General features: G+C 34.7%; 1 protein-coding gene across 2 annotated transcripts in view; it reads left to right on the forward strand.

The window, feature by feature from the left end:
• AP3B1 (adaptor related protein complex 3 subunit beta 1) overlaps positions 1-18,670 on the forward strand; it is a 228,004-nt gene that overhangs the window by 137,560 nt on the left and 71,774 nt on the right. For both annotated transcript variants that reach the window (XM_043919981.1, XM_043919980.1), the window contains exons 19-21: positions 411-549; positions 3,957-4,104; positions 14,380-14,452. In XM_043919981.1, coding sequence (XP_043775916.1) covers positions 411-549; positions 3,957-4,104; positions 14,380-14,452 — 360 coding nt within the window. The remainder of the gene's footprint in view (positions 1-410; positions 550-3,956; positions 4,105-14,379; positions 14,453-18,670) is intronic.

The raw sequence follows: 18,670 nt of genomic DNA on the forward strand, positions 1-18,670 counted from the left end.
TCCAACCATCTCTCCCTCCATCATCCCCTTCTCCTCCTGCCTTCACTCTTTCCCAAAATCAGGGCCTTTTCTGATGAGTCATCCTCATAATCAGTCTTTAAATAAAAAGTTTTGCTGTAGCTAAGACATGTATGGGTTTGGGGAGCAAGATATGCTCACCTTGTTTTACTTGGTTGACCTTTTCTATTCCTTCTGTGTGTATTGGAGTCCCACTGTGCTCATTCTGCTGCAGGGTTCTGGAGGTCTGAGTGACCAGACAGCAGAAATAGAAACTATGGGTCAAGTGGGCTCCACTGCATTAAAATTCAGCATCTCATTTCATTTGTGATGAATGTTGATACTTGCTTCTGTCCCTTGTATTTATTAAGTGGCTTTAAATCAGAGAGCATCTGGTTATTATTTTTTTTCAGAGAGTGAGTCTGGAAGTGAAACTGGAGAAGACGAGGAAGACAGCAGTGGGGACAGCGGTGGGGACTCGAGTGAGAGTGGAAGTGAGTCAGAGGCTGGAAAGAAAAGAGTGGCCAAGAGCTCCAAAGCCAAAGGGAAAGGGTGAGTTATTCCCTTCACAAATATTCTGGGGTCTTTTCCCCTGGTCTAACACTGAGTGAAAAAATGAGTGTGTGTTTACTTCCCCAAACAGACTTTAAGTCTTTTAATATTAATTTAAAATACTAATTCACATTATTCTCCTACTTGTAATGCTCAGTTTCCATTTTGAACTTGAACAAATCTTGGGGTTACATTTTGAAAACTGGTGTAACCTTGGAAAGCTGAGTTAAGTGATCACGCAGTTGGTATGAAACACTTAATTACCTTTTGCAGCAATTTTGCTGAGAGTGAAAATTAAATCCTTCAACACTTTGCCATTATGTAACTAAGACAATTGATTTTTCTAAATAATGTTATATTAAAAAGATTATGATCCAAATATTAGAGTCAGGGGCTGTGAAGGAAGACGGTCATAAGATATTTAAGTGTTAGCACTTTTTAAGATCTCCCATTATCAACAATGTTATCATGTATTAAAGTGTCATTAAAATTTTGAGTAATTGGGGCTAATACCTTGTGTTGTCTGAGTCTGTTTTCCCCGTTGCTGTCAGAGAGTGGCCTCTGCAGACTCGATGGCCCTTTCCTGGGAGCCTGCTGCCCGTTCAGTTGATGAGCTCGCAGCCCAGCTCAGTCGTGGCTGACAGCACTGATTGGGGCGCAGTACGCTCTCTGCTCCTTTTATTACAGACAGTAATTAAAGCAGCTCGCCCTGCCACTTCCATAACAAACACAGCATAATGCCCTAATTATGACTTTATTAATTTAAGTCAGGATTTAATGATTTTAAAAGTGATTTATATTGTTTTTCCTGTTCAGAACAAATGAAATCTGTAGGTTAAATTAATACAGGCTTTTCATCATTGCAAAGTTAAAAAGCTAGTTACCAGTAAATTCTTTTCATTAGATTAACATCTGAAACTCTAAGCAGTAAGGTAAACAATAATTACCCATCAAAATTGAGTGATGCATAACAAAATAACACTTTTACCTTTAAAATCTTATCTTAAAGGCTAGAAGCTAAGTATACTCAGAATCATTTACTTGTTGCAGCAAGCCAGTTGCTTGGTTTTCTCAGAGAGAGGTTCTGTGCTTCTAGTTTAATATCAGAGTATCTATGATTTGTTGTTGTTCAGTTGCTAAGTCATGTCCGACTCTTTGTGACCCTGTGGACTGCAGTACTTCAGGCTTCCCTGTCCTTCACTATCTCTCAGAGTCTGCTCAAACTCATGTCCATCTGTGATTACTTAAGTTTGTGAAGAATGTTTCTTAGGAAGGCAAAGTTTTGTTCAGAGCACTAAGTATCTTTTCTGATAGCAAAAGTCAATGTGCTAGAAGCTTATAATCATAAATTGTGTTAGTTTCATTATTTTTTTCTTCAGAAACAGACTTTTTTAAACTCATATTTGAATTTTTAAAAATTGTTTGTTATATAAAAGGAAATCTCAGATACATTCTAAACCTTATATTTTAGGTATATGTTTTAACCACTACATGGGAGATAATAAATTGCCATTCTTTGCTAGGAGAAGAAAAAAAACATACTTTTTAGTCATCAATATAATTACATCTGCTCTGAAATGTTACCATGACTCCATTTTTAATAAACAGCAATCACATATTTCCTCCACAAAAATCAGTTCAGGGAAATATCGATTTTTCCAGTTGCCTAACCACTCACCCTCTCCAGGTGTTTTTCGTCTTGACTCTTAGAATTTCTTTAAAAACTTTGCCAGTATAGCTATGTGATAATTTTTTAAAGCTAAGGAGCTCTGAGCATCTTCAAAACCACCCTTTAGTAGTCGTAACAGCTGTGCTCTGCTTAGTCACCCAGTCCTATATGACTCTCTGTGACCCCGTGGATTGTAACCTTCCAGGCTGCTCTGTCCTTGGAATTCTCCAGGCAAGAGCACTGGAGTGTGTTGCCAGGCCCTCCTCCAGGGCATCTTCCCGACCCGGGGATGGAACCCAGGTCTCCTGCACTGCAGGCGGATTCTTCACCAGCTGAGACACCAGGGGAACCCAGGGAAACTAGAGTGGGTTGCCGTGCCCTCCACCACAGGATCTTCCTGACACATGGATCAAACCCACGTCTCATGTTTCCCACGTTGGCCTGTGGGTTCTTAACCGCTACTGCCACCTGGGAAGAATGTGTTAAAACATCTCAGTTAGATAATTGTTTCTGAATTGCCTAATACTGTCTGGCACAAGGTGGATTTTTAAAACAGTACACACATACACGCACATATGATAAAGAGAAGTTAGACCTTCAAACTTGAGAAAATAAAAAAGATCACAAGCTATCTCTTTTCCCCTGAGAGGACACCATGTGTTATCTCTTCCTGGAGACCTTTTCCCCTTCCCTTCTTCCTGCCTTATTCCTCTTTTTCAACACATGTGTCTCTTCCTCTAGGAAGGGTCCCAGTCTTGGTCCGTTTTGTTTAGATGCTCCTTCAAGTATTCCCATGACACAGTATACTTTGTCACTTACTGTTTACCATGCTTTCTGTCACTGCCAACTTCTCTTTATCTTCCAATGGACTGACTGTAGACTCTATAAAGGAGCAATATGGAGATCATCTGTATCTTACTAACCACTGTCACTCTCAGCACCTAAGATAGTGCCAGCTCGTGGAGGGCAGTCAGTAAATATTTGTTAAATGAGGGAATGAGTGAGCAAAATGAACATGAGCACTTAGGTCTGATCATTTGGTATTTTAAAACTTTAGTGTTATCTGATTGTCTTACATTTTTAGTAAAATTTAGTACGTTAGAAGAATTCTCTTTTGTCTGGTTATCTTAACATTTTTAGTAAAATTTAGTACGTTAAAAGAATTCTCTTTTGGACTGGTTGATGTTTTCTCATATATGTTAAAGGGTCACATTTGGGAACATATGTAAATCTTTTCCTTGGGCAGAATAATCTCTAAAATGCAAGTCTGTATTAGCAAAAGTAGATTATAAGTATTTAAATTGTTAATGAGTATTTTGAGATAGTATTTTAAAATCTGCCTAAGTATTTCGGAAGTTGTTAATGGTAGCACCTAATGTGTAGTCCTAGTAAATCAAACATTTAATTATTATTTTCTACTTATGATGTCATTTAGTGTTATTTTATGATCTTTTGCACTTGAAGTGTGTGTAATATGGTTTAGTTTTGAATGGGTTCTGATTGATTTAGTTATAGATAATACTGTCTTTATTATTATTTCATTAACGTGTTTTGGAATTTTAAAACCATTTTTACTGTCTATACACTAAAAGGAAATTGTTCTCAGTGAAATACACTTCTCTAATAAAGATTTTGATTCATACACAAAATGGAAAAAATGGTAACATTTATCATTTGATGTTTCTAACTACTTTTTTATGTAAGTATCTAATATTTCAAATTTTATTATTCTGATTAGTGATTCTAAAGATGTGGATAAGGAAAAAGAAAACTCTAAAACTTCAGAGTCTTCCAGTGGTGAATCTAGTTCAATAGAAGAGAGTTCTTCAGATTCTGAATCAGAATCAGAATCTGAAAGTGAATCTGAATCCAGAAAAGTTACTAAGGTAAGAGATTACACATTTTTGTAACAGAAAATAAATATTCTTTAGCCTTTTCACAATTAAGAATAAATATTTCTAAAAATTTGTTTTGTTGAAAGTCAAGAAAGCAGGGAAGGAATTTAATATGTCACTGGCAAGTAAAACACCATCTTCATTCATCCACACCTGTGATTTTATTTTGATTTGTGTGTGTGTGTGTGTGTGTAGATTATTACTTCCCTCATAACTCACCTCTGCAGAGAAGTTAGAAACTTTTTTAACTTCACATTTTCCAACCACAGTTAGAGACCTCAGTGTTACGAGTATGACCTTTTTTGTTCTTGTTTGTGATGTGACAAGGGAAGCTTTTGCCAGATGGGAAGTAAAGGGGACTTTGACTTCCCCTTTACTCAGTGCTATTCCCCCACAGAAGTAGTATTGAGCAAAGAAATATAAGTGTACATGCTTCATAAGAAATTAAGACTAATATACTTTTAAAAAATATATCAGGCATTTTGGATAATAATTTTTAAAGGTTTAATTAAAGAGTATACATTCTTTAATAATTAATAAAAATGCAGTAACATGTATTTAAAAACAAATGCAAGAACCACTTGTGCTAATAGAATGATTATAGGGACTTCTCTGGTGGACCACTGGTTAAGACTCCAAGCTTCCACTGCAGGAGGCCCGGGTTTGATCCCTGGTCGGGGAACTAAGATCCTGCATGCTGCACTGTGCGGCTGAAAGAAAAAAGAGCAGTTATGGTTTTTTAGTACAATATCTGTAGCACTAAACCTTGTCTGCTTAGCAACAAAAAAAAAAATTGGAAAATGTAGTTTTTAATACAAAATTCAGACTTAATACGTATCCTTTTGATCTTTAATTATTGTTCCCATCCTATAAATGGATCGTGGTGGTGCTTGGTTTCAAGTGCAGCGGTTTTTATGAATAAGTGTATTATTCCATGTGTTGAAAGTATGATCACACCTTACCTTTTATTGAATTCAGCTTGTTTTTAATGCACTATTTTTTCATTTATTTGTTCTAGTAACATGAATTTCTTGAATAAATCATTTGAATAGGCAAGTATGAAAATAAATTCATCAAAGTAATAATTGTCTTCCTCCATCCAAGATTTATTGTTAAAGAATAACCATATTTTTGAAAAAGAATAAACATGCTTTAAACATTGGCTAGTATTTGTCTGTCTTTAAATATTCTTAAATATAGAAAAAGTTATTTTAAACTTGAATTTATATTTAAAATTTATGTCTGTATGTAGTATGTAATATGGGGTTTTATTTTTCAAAAATTCACATAAAATCTTACAGATTTTTAGGTTTATTAATCTGGCCTCTTATTAACTACTCAGTGAGTTGGATATCCTCTCATTTCCTACTTATATTAAATTACAAAATGATCTTAAGATTTTATTCAAAATAAAAGAGCTTTAGAAACTGAGAGTTTTTCAGAATAACCAAGCAAGAAATTAAGAGTTGTCAAGTGGGTACAAGTGAGTTATTCTAATGAAGTTTTGTGAAAGTTGAAAAATTGCAGACTTTAGTACCTATTCAGTGTTGGACATTAGAATCCCACAGAGGTACCCCAGGCCAGAGATTCAGTTTATTTCTTCTCTGTCACTTTCAGTGATCAGATTAAATCACTTAGTAGTTGAAAATATTTTACTGTAGAACATCATTATGAAATTTCAAAGTAATGCAGTGATCCAAGACTCTTGAGAAATTCAGGTTTTATTCACATTGTCGATAGTTTTGTGTCTATGTGTTTTGCTTATATAGTTTATTTTCTATATATTGTAATGCTTTTCCTGTCTGTAACAGGCAGATTATAGGATTATTTGTTTTAATTTGTATTCTCCACCTTAGAGCCACCGTAACAATTTTTTTGTTTTTATTTCTTTCTGAATGATTTGAAACATAGCATGCAATTACAAGTGTACCAATTTTCTAATAATGGACAACACTGTAATTGTAAAAAAGTTCTCCTTGCTCTGTGTTGTGGCTTCCACTCTAAAGTATGAGTAATGGAGGCAGATGGTGGGTGCTTTACCTTAATTTAGCATGACAGTATGTTAGTGCTAAAAATTCATATACCTTAAATCTGCAGCCCAGCTAAAGCTATACTTTTACTCTCTCAACCTTTTCTTTCATTTGGACAATGTATTTTAGAGATACTGAGTATGAAAATGGGACCTTGGGGTACCTCAAATATATGGCTTTGAAAACAGTTCATTTTATGGAGGTCCTATGAGATAGGTATAGTGTTCTCCTTGTTGGAAGATAATATCTTTATGCTTCAGTTTCCTCATCTATAAAGTAGAAATGGTAATACCTACTCTGCTTCTTTCAGGTGCTATTATAAAAAAATCAGATGTGAAAGATCAATGTAAAGCCCTATATAAATATAAAACATTAGTGTTAGCATTTTTAAACTTGAATATTCGTTCTCTGAGAGACCAGTATTAGGGTTACAGAACACCAATGCTAAAAGGAACCCAAAATATTTTGTCACTCTTATGTCTCCTGCATTTTTCCAACTTTTTAAATACCTTTCTAGTTAGAAATCAGTGGTCAGGTGTGACCCCTTACCTGAAGCCTCTGATCTCATCCACTATCTGCAGACTGACCTGGCATTCACTATGAGCATCTCTTACCTCTCTACTCTCTGACACACACTCTCAATTTACCCTCCTTTATCTCTGACTGCAGCTCACAGTAAGTGATCCCTATCCACTTAGCGTCCTGTTTCCTTTTGGATTTGTTTAGTTGATAGTCTTCTACCTCCATTGCACCTTCAGTCTCTTTTTTTCCTTAGTTCCTCCTCTGCCAATGAAAGCATTCAGGTCTTTCCTAGCATTTAAAGACAGGAGAAGGGAATGGAAGAAAGAGACAGAGAGAATGTGTGAGTGAGAGTTTAGAAGAATAATCTAGATGTTCTCCAGCTACTACTTCTTAATGCAATTATTTCTTCAGTTCAGTTCGGTTCAATCACTCAGTCATGTCCAACTCTCTGCGACCCCATGAATCATAGCACGCCAGGCCTCCCTGTCCATCATCAACTCCCGGAGTTTATTCAAACTCATATCCATTGAGTCGGTGATGCCATCCAGCCATCTCATCCTCTGTCGTCCCCTTCTCCTCCTGCCCCCAATCCCTCCCAGCATCAGGGTCTTTTCCAATGAGTCAACTCTTCGCATGAGGTGGCCAAAGTATTGGAGTTTCAGCTTCAGCATCAGTCCTTCCAATGAACACCCAGGACTTATCTCCTTTAGGATGGACTGGTTGGATCTCCTTGCAGTCCAAGGGACTCTCAAGAGTCTTCTCCAACACCACAGTTCAAAAGCATCAATTTTTCGGCACTCAGCTTTCTTCACAGTCCAACTCTCACATCCATCCATGACCACTGTAAAAACCATAGCCTTGACCAGACGGACCTTTGTTGGCAAAGTAATGTCTCTGCTTTTTAATATGCTGTCTAGGTTGATCATAACTTTCCTTCCAGGGAGTACGCGTCTTTTAATTTCATGGCTGCAATCATCATCTGCAGTGATTTTGGAGCCCCCAAAAATAAAGTCAGCCACTGTTTCCACTGTTTGCTCATCTATTTCCCATGAAGTGATGGGACTGGATGCCATGATCTTAGTTTTCTGAATGTTGAGCTTTAAGCCAACTTTTTTACTCTCCTCCTTCACTTCCATCAAGCAGCTTTTTAGTTCCTCTTCACTTTCTGCCATAAGGGTTGTGTCATCTGCATATCTGAGGTTATTGATATTTCTCACAGCAATCTTGGTTCCAGCTTGTGCTTCTTCCAGCCCAGCGTTTCTCATGATGTACTCTGCAAATTATTTCTTAGTCCCTTGTAAATTGATTTCTACTTCCATCGCTTCCTATAGATACTGCTTTCTAAAAAGGCAACCATGACCTTTCTCCAAAACCAGGAACCTTCTCTTAGTTTATCCTTCTCTGATCTGTTTATATGACAGTTTCCCTACTACTTGAAACTCTCTTCATCCTTTTTCTTTTGACTTCTCTAACCCATTAATTTTTCTATTTTTCACTTTTTACTTCTCTTCTGACACCCAAGTGTGAACATTGCTCCAAAGTTAGTACTTCACAGTTCACATTTTTTCAAAAATATTAATCGATGTGGATTAATTTTAGTCCTTTTTTTCCTCTACATTTTACTGTTGTGAGACTTACTAACTTTTGTAACATCAGCTGAAACATTTCTTTGAATTACTTCCATAACATCTGTAAATTTTCTCATTCAAACCAGCTTCTTAGACCTCTTAGGAGCTGCTGGTTTCCCAAACCTAATAAACCCAGAGACATGATCTGTCATTTGGTACCAGCATGCTTTCTGTTCTCCCGGATTTGGGGCCCCACAGTTGTCTTTGACCCCTAGTTCATCCTGTTTGTATGCACTGTTGCCAAGTCTTAGAGATTTTGTGTATTATTTCTCGTACCTGTTTCTTCTTTCCCTGCCATCACCATTACAGGTCATCTCTTCCTTGTGTCGCCCATACACCGCTGTCTTTGTCATCCTCAGACAGCTCCCCAATGCCAGTCCTTCCAAACAGCTGCCAGGTTACTGTCAGAGTCACCTATAATGATACCGCATTGTCTCTGAGTTCAGTGAGCTCCTCAAGCTCAAAGGTCCAAAACCGACCTTTCTAGTCTTAACCCCCCTTGTGTTCTAATCCCAATGGACTCTTCATGGCTCTCATGACATACAGTATGCTTTTCCATTTCTATGCCTTTGATCTTCTTTTTGTATCTTTTCTCTTACTACAGAAAATAGAAGCTGAGGAAGAAAGTGGTCTTGTATCAAGGGTAGTTCCTCACTTGTAGTTGAGAATGACTGCATGGACTGAAGATATTGATGACTAGAGGGTTTTCCTCACTTGAATGGTGTAGGGACAGTCAGGTGAGAATGGTGTAGGGACAGTCAGGTGAGAATGGTGTAGGGACAGTCAGGTGAGAATGGTGTAGGGACAGTCAGGTGAGAATGGTGTAGGGACAGTCAGGTGAGAATGGTGTAGGGCAGTAGGTGAGAATGGTGTAGGGCAGTAGGTGAGAATGGTGTAGGGCAGTAGGTGAGAACTACTGTTAAATTATATCTGTTCCTGAAGTGTTTGTCGTTCAGCAGCGTACCCCTGCATAGTCATAAAACTCAAAACTGGTGTCATGTTGGTTTGTTTCTCTTTCTGATTGGGAGATGGCCTCCACTGAAGTCAGATATTGTCAGTCATAACCAAAGAAAATTATCTTTTTCTTCAGTTACAGTTATTTTGATGGGCAAGCATATTTTTATTTGCAGATGTTCTTTTCTGAACTAAATTTAATAAACATTTTAATTTGAGTCCAATCCTTTTATGAAATAATTTGTGTTCAGCTGCTAAGTCATGTCTCACTCCTAGTGACCTCATGGCCTGTACCACACCAGGCTCCTCTGTACTTTACTATCTCCTGGAGTTTGTATAATACCTGTAACAAAATTAGTTTTAATAGTTCTGTATTTTCAGTACTTTCACATATTTCATGTGGTGTTTAGGAAAGATTTTTTTTTTTTTTACAAAGAAAAGTGGAGAAAAAAATTAGTAATACAGGCCACATTAAATCAGGAAGACATTCACATTTATATCACTTTATCCCATGTTTTACTGATATAATTAAGTTATATTCTGCTTGTAGTTAAAATTATGTGTTGAACAGATGGTAAAAATTTTATTTAAAATATATTTTTTAAGTTGCCAGGGTTTTTTTTTTCTTCATTGAACATGACTTCAGTGTTTTTATTATCAGCCAATAAGTTAGGAGATGGCAACCCACTCCACTATTCTTGTCTGGAAAATCCCATGAACAGAGGAGCCTGGCGGCCTATAGTCCATGGGGTCACAAAGAGTCAGACAAGACTGAGCGACTCACACACACAATAAGTTAGAGCATTCCCACTTACTATACTTATTTCTGCCATCACCTTGTTCGTCCCACTGTTAACACCTGAACTGTAATTTAGTAGTTTTGATTATATCCTCAATGTCTATGCACCACCTGCTGAATATTCAAATAAGCTGTGATTAAAATAATAAAAATTTTAAGTCATAATGTTAATTTATTGTGAATAATATTATGTATTTCCTTTAAAATATTAATAGTATTTTAATTACATTTATTTTATATTAAGCATAGTAATCTATCAATGGAAAATAGATATATTTAATGTATTTCACCTAATAGCATTTAATACAAAGAGCATTTCCATATTTGAATCAAAATTAAGGTTAATATGTTTACTAGCGTTAAGAAAAATAATATCGTCTCTGTATCCTAGCAGTGTTTAAGATGCTTTTGTTGGTGGTCTTTATCACATTTATAGAGATCTCACATAGCTTTGTTAGTCTCTTTTTGAGAGGTGCAAAGAAGCTAATTAAATCTTTTTGTGCTCTTTGGCCTGGTCAGTGTCTTATGACTAGTGTTCAGATGTCAGTAAATATAGAGACATGCCTCAATAAAAGATCTACCATGTGAAAGATTCTTGGGTATAAAGTAAATATGGGATGTGGTATGAATAGATTGTGGATAACAGTGAAAAGAACTATCTTCTGATTAGTTTTCTAATCAGTGATTAGAAATCTAATCTAATAGATAGATAATCTAATTAGTTATCTGTGACTAGGAAACAAGGTTTACTTGTGTTTTTTCAAGTATTTATGATTGTTGCAATTATATAACTTCTCTGAAGATTGTAGAATATTAGTTTTTATTCTGAGAATTCAAAGACTTGCCTCCTTCAATTTATGTCTTTTCCAATTTAGTTCATATTTTAAGTTCTCCAGAACAGAAATAGCATTTCACTTCAACTGAGATCTTTAAATCACAGTGAATGCCATTAAGCAATCTTTCTTATTGAAGTAGGTATAATCTAATAGGGAAGATTTGTATAACAGTTTAGACTTCTTTTTAACTTATATAGAAGTCTCAATTTTCTGGCAGTGTAATTTTGTTTTCAAGCAAAGTGTAAGTGTGAGCCTCAGATTTTTAAAATCAGATTTGTTAGATGACTTGAAGGCAAGAGAATCATTAAATTGTCTTTGGTTGGTAACTCTAACTGAAAATATTTCATGTGGATACCTTGTCCTTTGAGGCTAGAAATAAGCGTTGAATTTGTGGGTTTGACAAACTTTACATCACCATTTATCCTGTTTTATAGTTTTAAATTTCAAACCTCTTTATAATGGTTTCCTGTTAGGAAGCATATTTGATGCTGTGTTAGATCTTCTTTTTGCTTCCTTTTTTTTTTAATCAGCATGAAGATAAACATGCATGATGGATTTTTTAAAATCCTTACAAGGTATATAATTACATTTTTTTGAGCTTAATAAGTATTTCCAGGATCTTTTATTTATTATTTGAAATGAAATATGTTAAATAGAAATCAGTTTCTTAACCCTGTGACTTTGTATTTCATTTTGAAAATGTTGATGTGTTGAGGTGTATAATCGAATACCATAGAAACAAATGGAGATTTGAGGATGATGCATTGATAACTAGGTATTTTTGTAGTGAGATTTTAAGATCAGTTACTGTTGTCCTTATAAAAGTCTAATACAGTCACTCAGCTGTTAAAAACCTAATCCTCTATTTAAAAAAATATACAAAAACAAATTGTCTATCTTTCTGCCTGATCTCTTCTCAAGTACTAACACAATGGAAACAGTGGGTGATCTGTCAGTGTGTTTGGTTTGTCAATGATGGTTTTGTATAAATATTGGGAGGGTAAGAAATAAAATTCACACAGTAAAATATGATTTCGTCTGCCTTTTCTCTGCAGCTCCATGGCTCATGCTGCGGTGTGAAATTCTCATTTTACACACTTTGCAGGCGGAGCACATGAATTATGCATTGAGCAAGAAAAATCTCCTGCCTCAAGTCCTATATGCATTTACCCAGGTTCTGTCTCTATTACCAAGATGAATTGCAAATGGAGAAATGTTTGATGGAATGGGGCTCTTAACTTCTTTGTTTAGAATTCAGATTTTTATTTTTAAAGTAGATCCTTTAAGTATGAAAATGTTTTGAACTTACTGTGGATTTTTTTAAATGAGAAATGAAATATAAGAGAGGAATGCCAAACACATCACGATGCTTTTTACAGCCTTGATTCGGAATGCAAGGCTTTTTCAATTCAGTATAAATGACCGTTATCTATTGCTAATGTTGTATTTCAGTCACCAGTTATTTGCTGTACTCAGAAAGTCAATGAAATTCTGTCCTTCTGAGATCCTTTTTTTCTCTTTCTTTTAGGCTTCTAATAAGAGATTATGCCAATTCCACATGCAGTTCTGTCCTGTGTTATATGTGACCTGATGTGTGTTTAATAGATATTGTTACACACTCTTAGCTGTGAAGTAGAAAATAAGGTATATAGACCTGCCTCCAGATTTAACTTTGTCTTGATTTGATAGGTTTCTAATTTTTCAGGTGGGGAGGTTACAGTTCCATAAAGACAGTCATGCACCATTGTAGGTTATAGGAAGCTACACCCATTGTGCTCAGCATGGCATTTTGATAAAGTCACATGGTGATAAGCTTTTTGTTTTATGTTCTTTCTTCACAGGAATGTTATTCTTGTTGAGATGGCATATTCATTCTGAATGTGTTTTTGTTACCTCCGACTTTCACATTTCAGCTTCAAAACTAACATTTCTTTTATTTTTCTTTCTCCAGTCCTAGAAATTGTTATTTATTTCAGGTGTGGCGAGAAGGACACATATTGCTTGTTTTGTTTTTAAATAATGAATGAAAATTAAAATCCACCTAGATGATTTGGAGTTTTCAGTGTCAGAAATAAATATTTTGAAGAAAATCAATGCTGATGTTTCTAGCTAGTATTTTAATGTATATTATTGTGTGATCCTTGAAAATAATTTTTCTGAGTATTGGCGAAGGGGGAAAAAAAAGCAGGATTTAAATCGTTTTAAAATGTTACCGGATATGTTATGTGATATATTGCTCTTGTTCATGTATGTTCACTGCTATAAGAGGTCTAACACTATACAGACTTTAAATGTTAGTAAAGTACCTTTTGCTTTAGTGATACCTTTCCGTAGCTAAAGGACTACTTCAAAAATATTTGTAGTTACTTACATGAGTAATAAGATGTAAACTCCTTTGGTGGATTATAAGTCATCTGAAGGCAGGTACTAGACTGTGTCTGTCCTGGTTGTGTTACTTCCATTGCTTAACACAGAATCTATTAAAAATTCTGTACATATGTATGAATCAATGAATGATTGAATAGGTGAACAACAACATTTTGTCAAAAGCTTAAGTTTTGGCCTTCAACTTGTGAAGGTTTAATGTAAAAATAAAGTATAAAGTTAGGTAACCATGGCCCAAATAAATCTGTTTAACACCCTAATCCTTGTTGGTCTTTAATTGTTTATACTACTACTCAGTAATGTGCCTTTTTTTTTTTCTCTTCTCACAGTTACACATCTTTTCTGAATCTCTTAAGCATACTGTGACTACCTTGAGGCTTAGGAATCTAATCTATGGGTATCCACATTTCAAAAATATAATAGACTAAATAAGCAAATCTGAGGTGGAAGAAGCCCTAATTATGTATAGAAATATTGAAATACTTATCCTCCCCAAAGGAAAATAGAAAAGAAAGTAAATTAATTCTTTTCAACCCTAAAGAGCAAGAGCCTGAAAATATTTATGGTTTTTAATGAATATCTTTGGCAAAAGAAGTCTGATGCAAACCAGTGTTAAAATGTAAAGTTCCTAGTACAATGCCTGTTACAGACTACCTCTCAAAAAGGCTGAGCTATCACAAGCCCACTGACAATATCAGAGCTAAGCATGTATTGTTTAAGCATTTCTTTTTCTTAAATCAACTTGTTCTAAAATTATTTTTGAGAATATTTGTACACTCTCTATCAAAGAGTCACATTAGATTTTTATGTTAGCAAAAAAGTTGACAGAACATAAAATAATTATTTACTTTTAGGTTTCCTTCTGAAGGTCCTTTATAATCTCTAAGTAAAAAATATTTTAAAAGTTTGCAAGGTGAAGAAGAAATATCATGTGTTAACTGAAATAATTTTGGTTCAAAAAAGCATTTCACATAACCATATAGAAACTTAACTTGATTTTTTTATGGAAGACTAAGCAAAGAGGGGAAAATGTTTGTTTTGAAATGTTAAGGACTATGTCATAGATTTTTAAGATAGAATATGCAATAAATAAAATATTTATTATTTTGTAGGAGAAAGAAAAAAAAACAAAGCAAGATAGAAATGCTCTTACCAAAGATGTTTCACTTCTAGATCTAGATGATTGTAAGTATTGAAATTTAAATCTTTTTATGTGTGCTTAGCAGTAGTATTTTTCATTTTTATAGTACCTTTCATTTACATGTCTCAAAATGATCAACATGTATTACAAAAGATTTATAGATATCAATAGACTGGAAAATATCAAAAATTATTTCTATTAGTATTTTTTCCCATCTGTTCTGTATATCAGTTAGTTTTGTATCACCTAAATAAGTATAATTTGTCAAATAAAATGCATCAAATTCATTTTAAACTCTTTGGTTTTAGTGAATAATTATCCATATCTCACAACTTCTACATTGTTAAATGTTGACTATGGGGATCAAGATATCTAACTTAATATAGGGAATTAGGGATGTAATTGGAAATGTAAAGGACATCACTGTTTTCTACTTGCCACACTTGGGGTGTGAACAGAAATAAGCACAAACCTTTTGGAATGCAGTAAAATTTATATCTATCAATATTTTAACTGCAAAAAATCTTTCCTCACCAAATTCACTTCTAAGAAGTTAGAATCCTTTACAAAAATGTGTATTCGCCTTCCTTTAAAGTGTCCTGAATTTTGAGAGACAGTAGAACTAACTTTGTGGATCAGCAGATTTTGCACTAGAGGAAGAGTAACAATAAGTGAGGTTTCTGAACACTAAACTGCTGTCATTTTGCAGTACAGTTTTCCTGTGCCAGATGTGAGGTAGGCATTTATGTCATGTTGTCACAGAACCTGTTCTATGTATGTTGTTTACCTTGCCTATTTCTAATAGTCATGGCAAATCCTTACTGTAGAGAAATTAAAATATATAATACTGAAAAATATTTAACAGAGAAACTAAAAATAAAATTGGAACCAAATATGAATAATTTCTCACTTATTGGCAAAGATTTTAAAGTTTACATCACTTCTTACCTCTTGGCTAAGATTTTTAAAGCAATATCCAATATTGTTAAGGTTTGGAGAAGCAGATACCATACATGTTTTTCATAGGCATATAAGTGCAGTTTTTGAGGTCATTTGAGCAATATCTGTCAAGATATTAAATTCCACACACCTTTTGACCTAGCAGTTCTTTTCTAGGAATTTATCCTGTAGATAAACTAGCAAAAGCAGATTCTTATTCCATCCTTGTTTTAGACTCTTTAACCTAATGGCTTAATTTTACACTTAATGTCCATATTCCTTTAGTGCTCTGACTCCTGCCTACCTCTTTTTTTTTTTTTTTTTTTTTCCTGCCTACCTCTTATCCGTACTGTTCCTCTGCATTTCTGAAATATGCCAGGCTCCTTCCTGTCAAGGGCCTTTGTTCTACTGTTTCCCCTGCTAAGAGCACTTCTTCCTGATCTTCTGATAGCAAGCTGCTGTTTATCTTTTAGATCTCAGCTTAAAGATCACCTTCTCTTACATACTTATTGAATCATTCTTGATGGTCTTCATGACATTTTTCATTATCTGAAATTATCTTAAATATTTTTTTGTATTGTTTACTATCTGTCTTGCTCACTGTTATTCTTAGCACCTAGAACAACACCTGGGAGATAGTGTGAACCCAGTAACTATTTGTTGAATTAATGTGCAAAGGTATATACAGATTTCACTGCAGCATTATTTTTACAGCCCAGTTCTGAAACTAAATGAAATGTCTACCAATAGTGTGATATAACCATTAAGAAAAGTGAGGTACCTTTTTAATATGTTAGTTTATGTTATATATATGAAACATTATAAGTGCAAAAAAATACACGTAGGTTATGACTCCTCTGTAAAGAAGTAAAAGAAGAACTATATCCTGCAGACAAATACAAATATGATTATACATTGTATATTTCTGGAAGGCTACAGAAGATATACTTAATAGTGTTAGCTCCTACCCCTATGGGATGTAAGAATGAACTAGGGACAGAGGAGAGGGGGAAAAAAACAACAACTTATTTTGTATCTCTCTGTGACAATGAATTTTTTACATTTATGTGTAAAGTTTTAAGTTTTAAATTGTAAAAGAACAACAGTCAGACCTTTAAAAAGGAATTAAGAGTCAATGTTACAAGGTACTAGAGTGTACTCATTCCTTTTCTCCTTACATTTGACTGTGGATTTTCTGGCAGCTAAAGAGAAAAGCGAAACCTATAAAATGATACAATTTTTATTATTTCTTTTTAAAGCTTTTTTAAAAGTATATAGAAACAAAGATTTTCTTAAATACTAAGTTTTAAGAATTTAAATGTAAGTTTTTTTTTTAAGGGAAATTTCTTCCCAACTTACATTTAACTCAACCTCAGATATATTTCTGTTTGTTTTTAATACCCAATAATTAGTCATTTAAAAATTTTTATATATTAAAAGTTTTACTGAGATTTTGAAGTATAACTTTGATCAGAAGAACAGTTGTCTAATTATTAAATATACTTTAGTAAAGAAAGTGTTTTGTAGAAAGTTTTGAAAAGAAAATGGGTTAGCATTCTGACAGATCAGTTCAGCATCTTTTCATAGGTAAATCCTTTTTCCTCCAAATTGGAGATTTGAAATTCTGTTTTATTATTTGCCTCTTTCTTTCTTTATCATTCACATTTCTTTCTTTACCATAAATATTCCTTAACGACTTTTAATACTGTAAGGTTATCCTTTATACTGTAAGTTTACTATTGTGGAAATAAAACTTATTATTTAATTAACTATTGTTTCCATTTCTTGCTGTCTTAATCAGTGAAGCTATATGCATCTTTGTAAGTATGTTATTGCATTGTCTCCGTGACTATATCCTTAAGATAAATTCCCAGGAGTAGAGTTGCCAGGACAAAAGCTATGAAGAATTCTACTGTCTAAAATTGCCTTCCACAGAGTTGGTACCAACATACCCAGCAGTACTATGAGAGTGCCAGATTCCTCTCACCCTGGTTTACCAGTGCTGGTTTTGTATTTTAAAATGGCCTTTGCCAGTTTGATAGGTGGAAATGGTATCTCATTTTAATTTGTATGCCTTTAAAAAAAAAAGAACTGTAGAATCATTTTGTTTCTTACTCATTAATTCACCATAGTCAGCTGCCTGCAGAATTCTATTTAGGATTAACTTTCAGTGCCAGCTTCGATCTTGCCAGACCTGTAAACAGATGTGTAATTATTTCTTTAATGCCAGAACCTCAGTCTTCTGAAATGATATTAAAAGCTTATATTTTTTCCTGTAAGAGTCAAGCTTACCTATGGTGTGAATTGTTTTTCTCTGTCTTCAGCCAAGCTATAATTAAAATCAGAGGCTATTTCATGCTCAGTTTTTTTATTTCTTACATGGTCACCTAATATTTTGGATTGGATGGATAGACAAACAAATGGGCAGACATGCCCTTAGAGCCCACTGGAAAAGTTACATGTTGCATGGAAAGGCAACACATTTTGATTCAAATTAAAGAAGAACCAATTTATAGTCCTACAGTGGTTCTTCCACTCACTTGTTTTATGATCTTGCAAGTTTTAATCTTCATAGGCTTCATTTTACGTTGTCTTTATATAAATGCCCCTTCTGCCCATTCATGCCGTTATCTTACTTTAGTCCTCATCATACTGTGCCTAAACTATCGTAAATTCTTCCTCAGCGCCAACCCGAGTGCTCTTTACGTTTCTTCAGTCTGTCTCTTACAACAGCCTCTGACTAATTATGCAGTACCATATATCTTACTACTCCTCTTTCTGGTAGATTTTTAATAGTTCTCTTTGATTTATAGGATAAATCCAATCCCCTTAGCTTTACATTCCCACCTCTCAGCCCTTGTTTACATCATCTCATTCAGTAACTAACCAGCTTTTTCCTTTCCTATTAATTTGAATTCTACCCTTAATTTAAAACCGGGCTTCACTCCCTCCTACTCACCAAGCCTTCTCTTGCCACTCTATCCCCACTGATCCTTTTTTTACAATTCCCTATGGCACTTGCTAATTGGTGGTGGTTTTTGACGTGTGTCTAAGGAAGCATGGAGATATTGTAGCAGTGCTTCTCACTAAGAGCACACTCCTTGAAGAGTGCAGGGGAGCAGCTTGGGGCTCCACTCCCTCCCCAGCCAGCATCCACGCTGCTTTTTCTCTTGGGCATGTTGAGATTTTCAGATTTTCTTTTTGAAACTTTTCTTCTTTTGGCAATATCATTTATGGACCGTATTGTCACTTTTTTTTTTTTGTCTTCAAGCATGTATCTTTTTTCCTCAGTTGGGTTTTAAGTTTCTTGAAGACAGGGACCA

The sequence above is a fragment of the Cervus elaphus genome, chromosome 12, assembly GCF_910594005.1.
Source record: "Cervus elaphus chromosome 12, mCerEla1.1, whole genome shotgun sequence".
NCBI classification, from domain to species: Eukaryota; Metazoa; Chordata; class Mammalia; order Artiodactyla; family Cervidae; genus Cervus; species Cervus elaphus.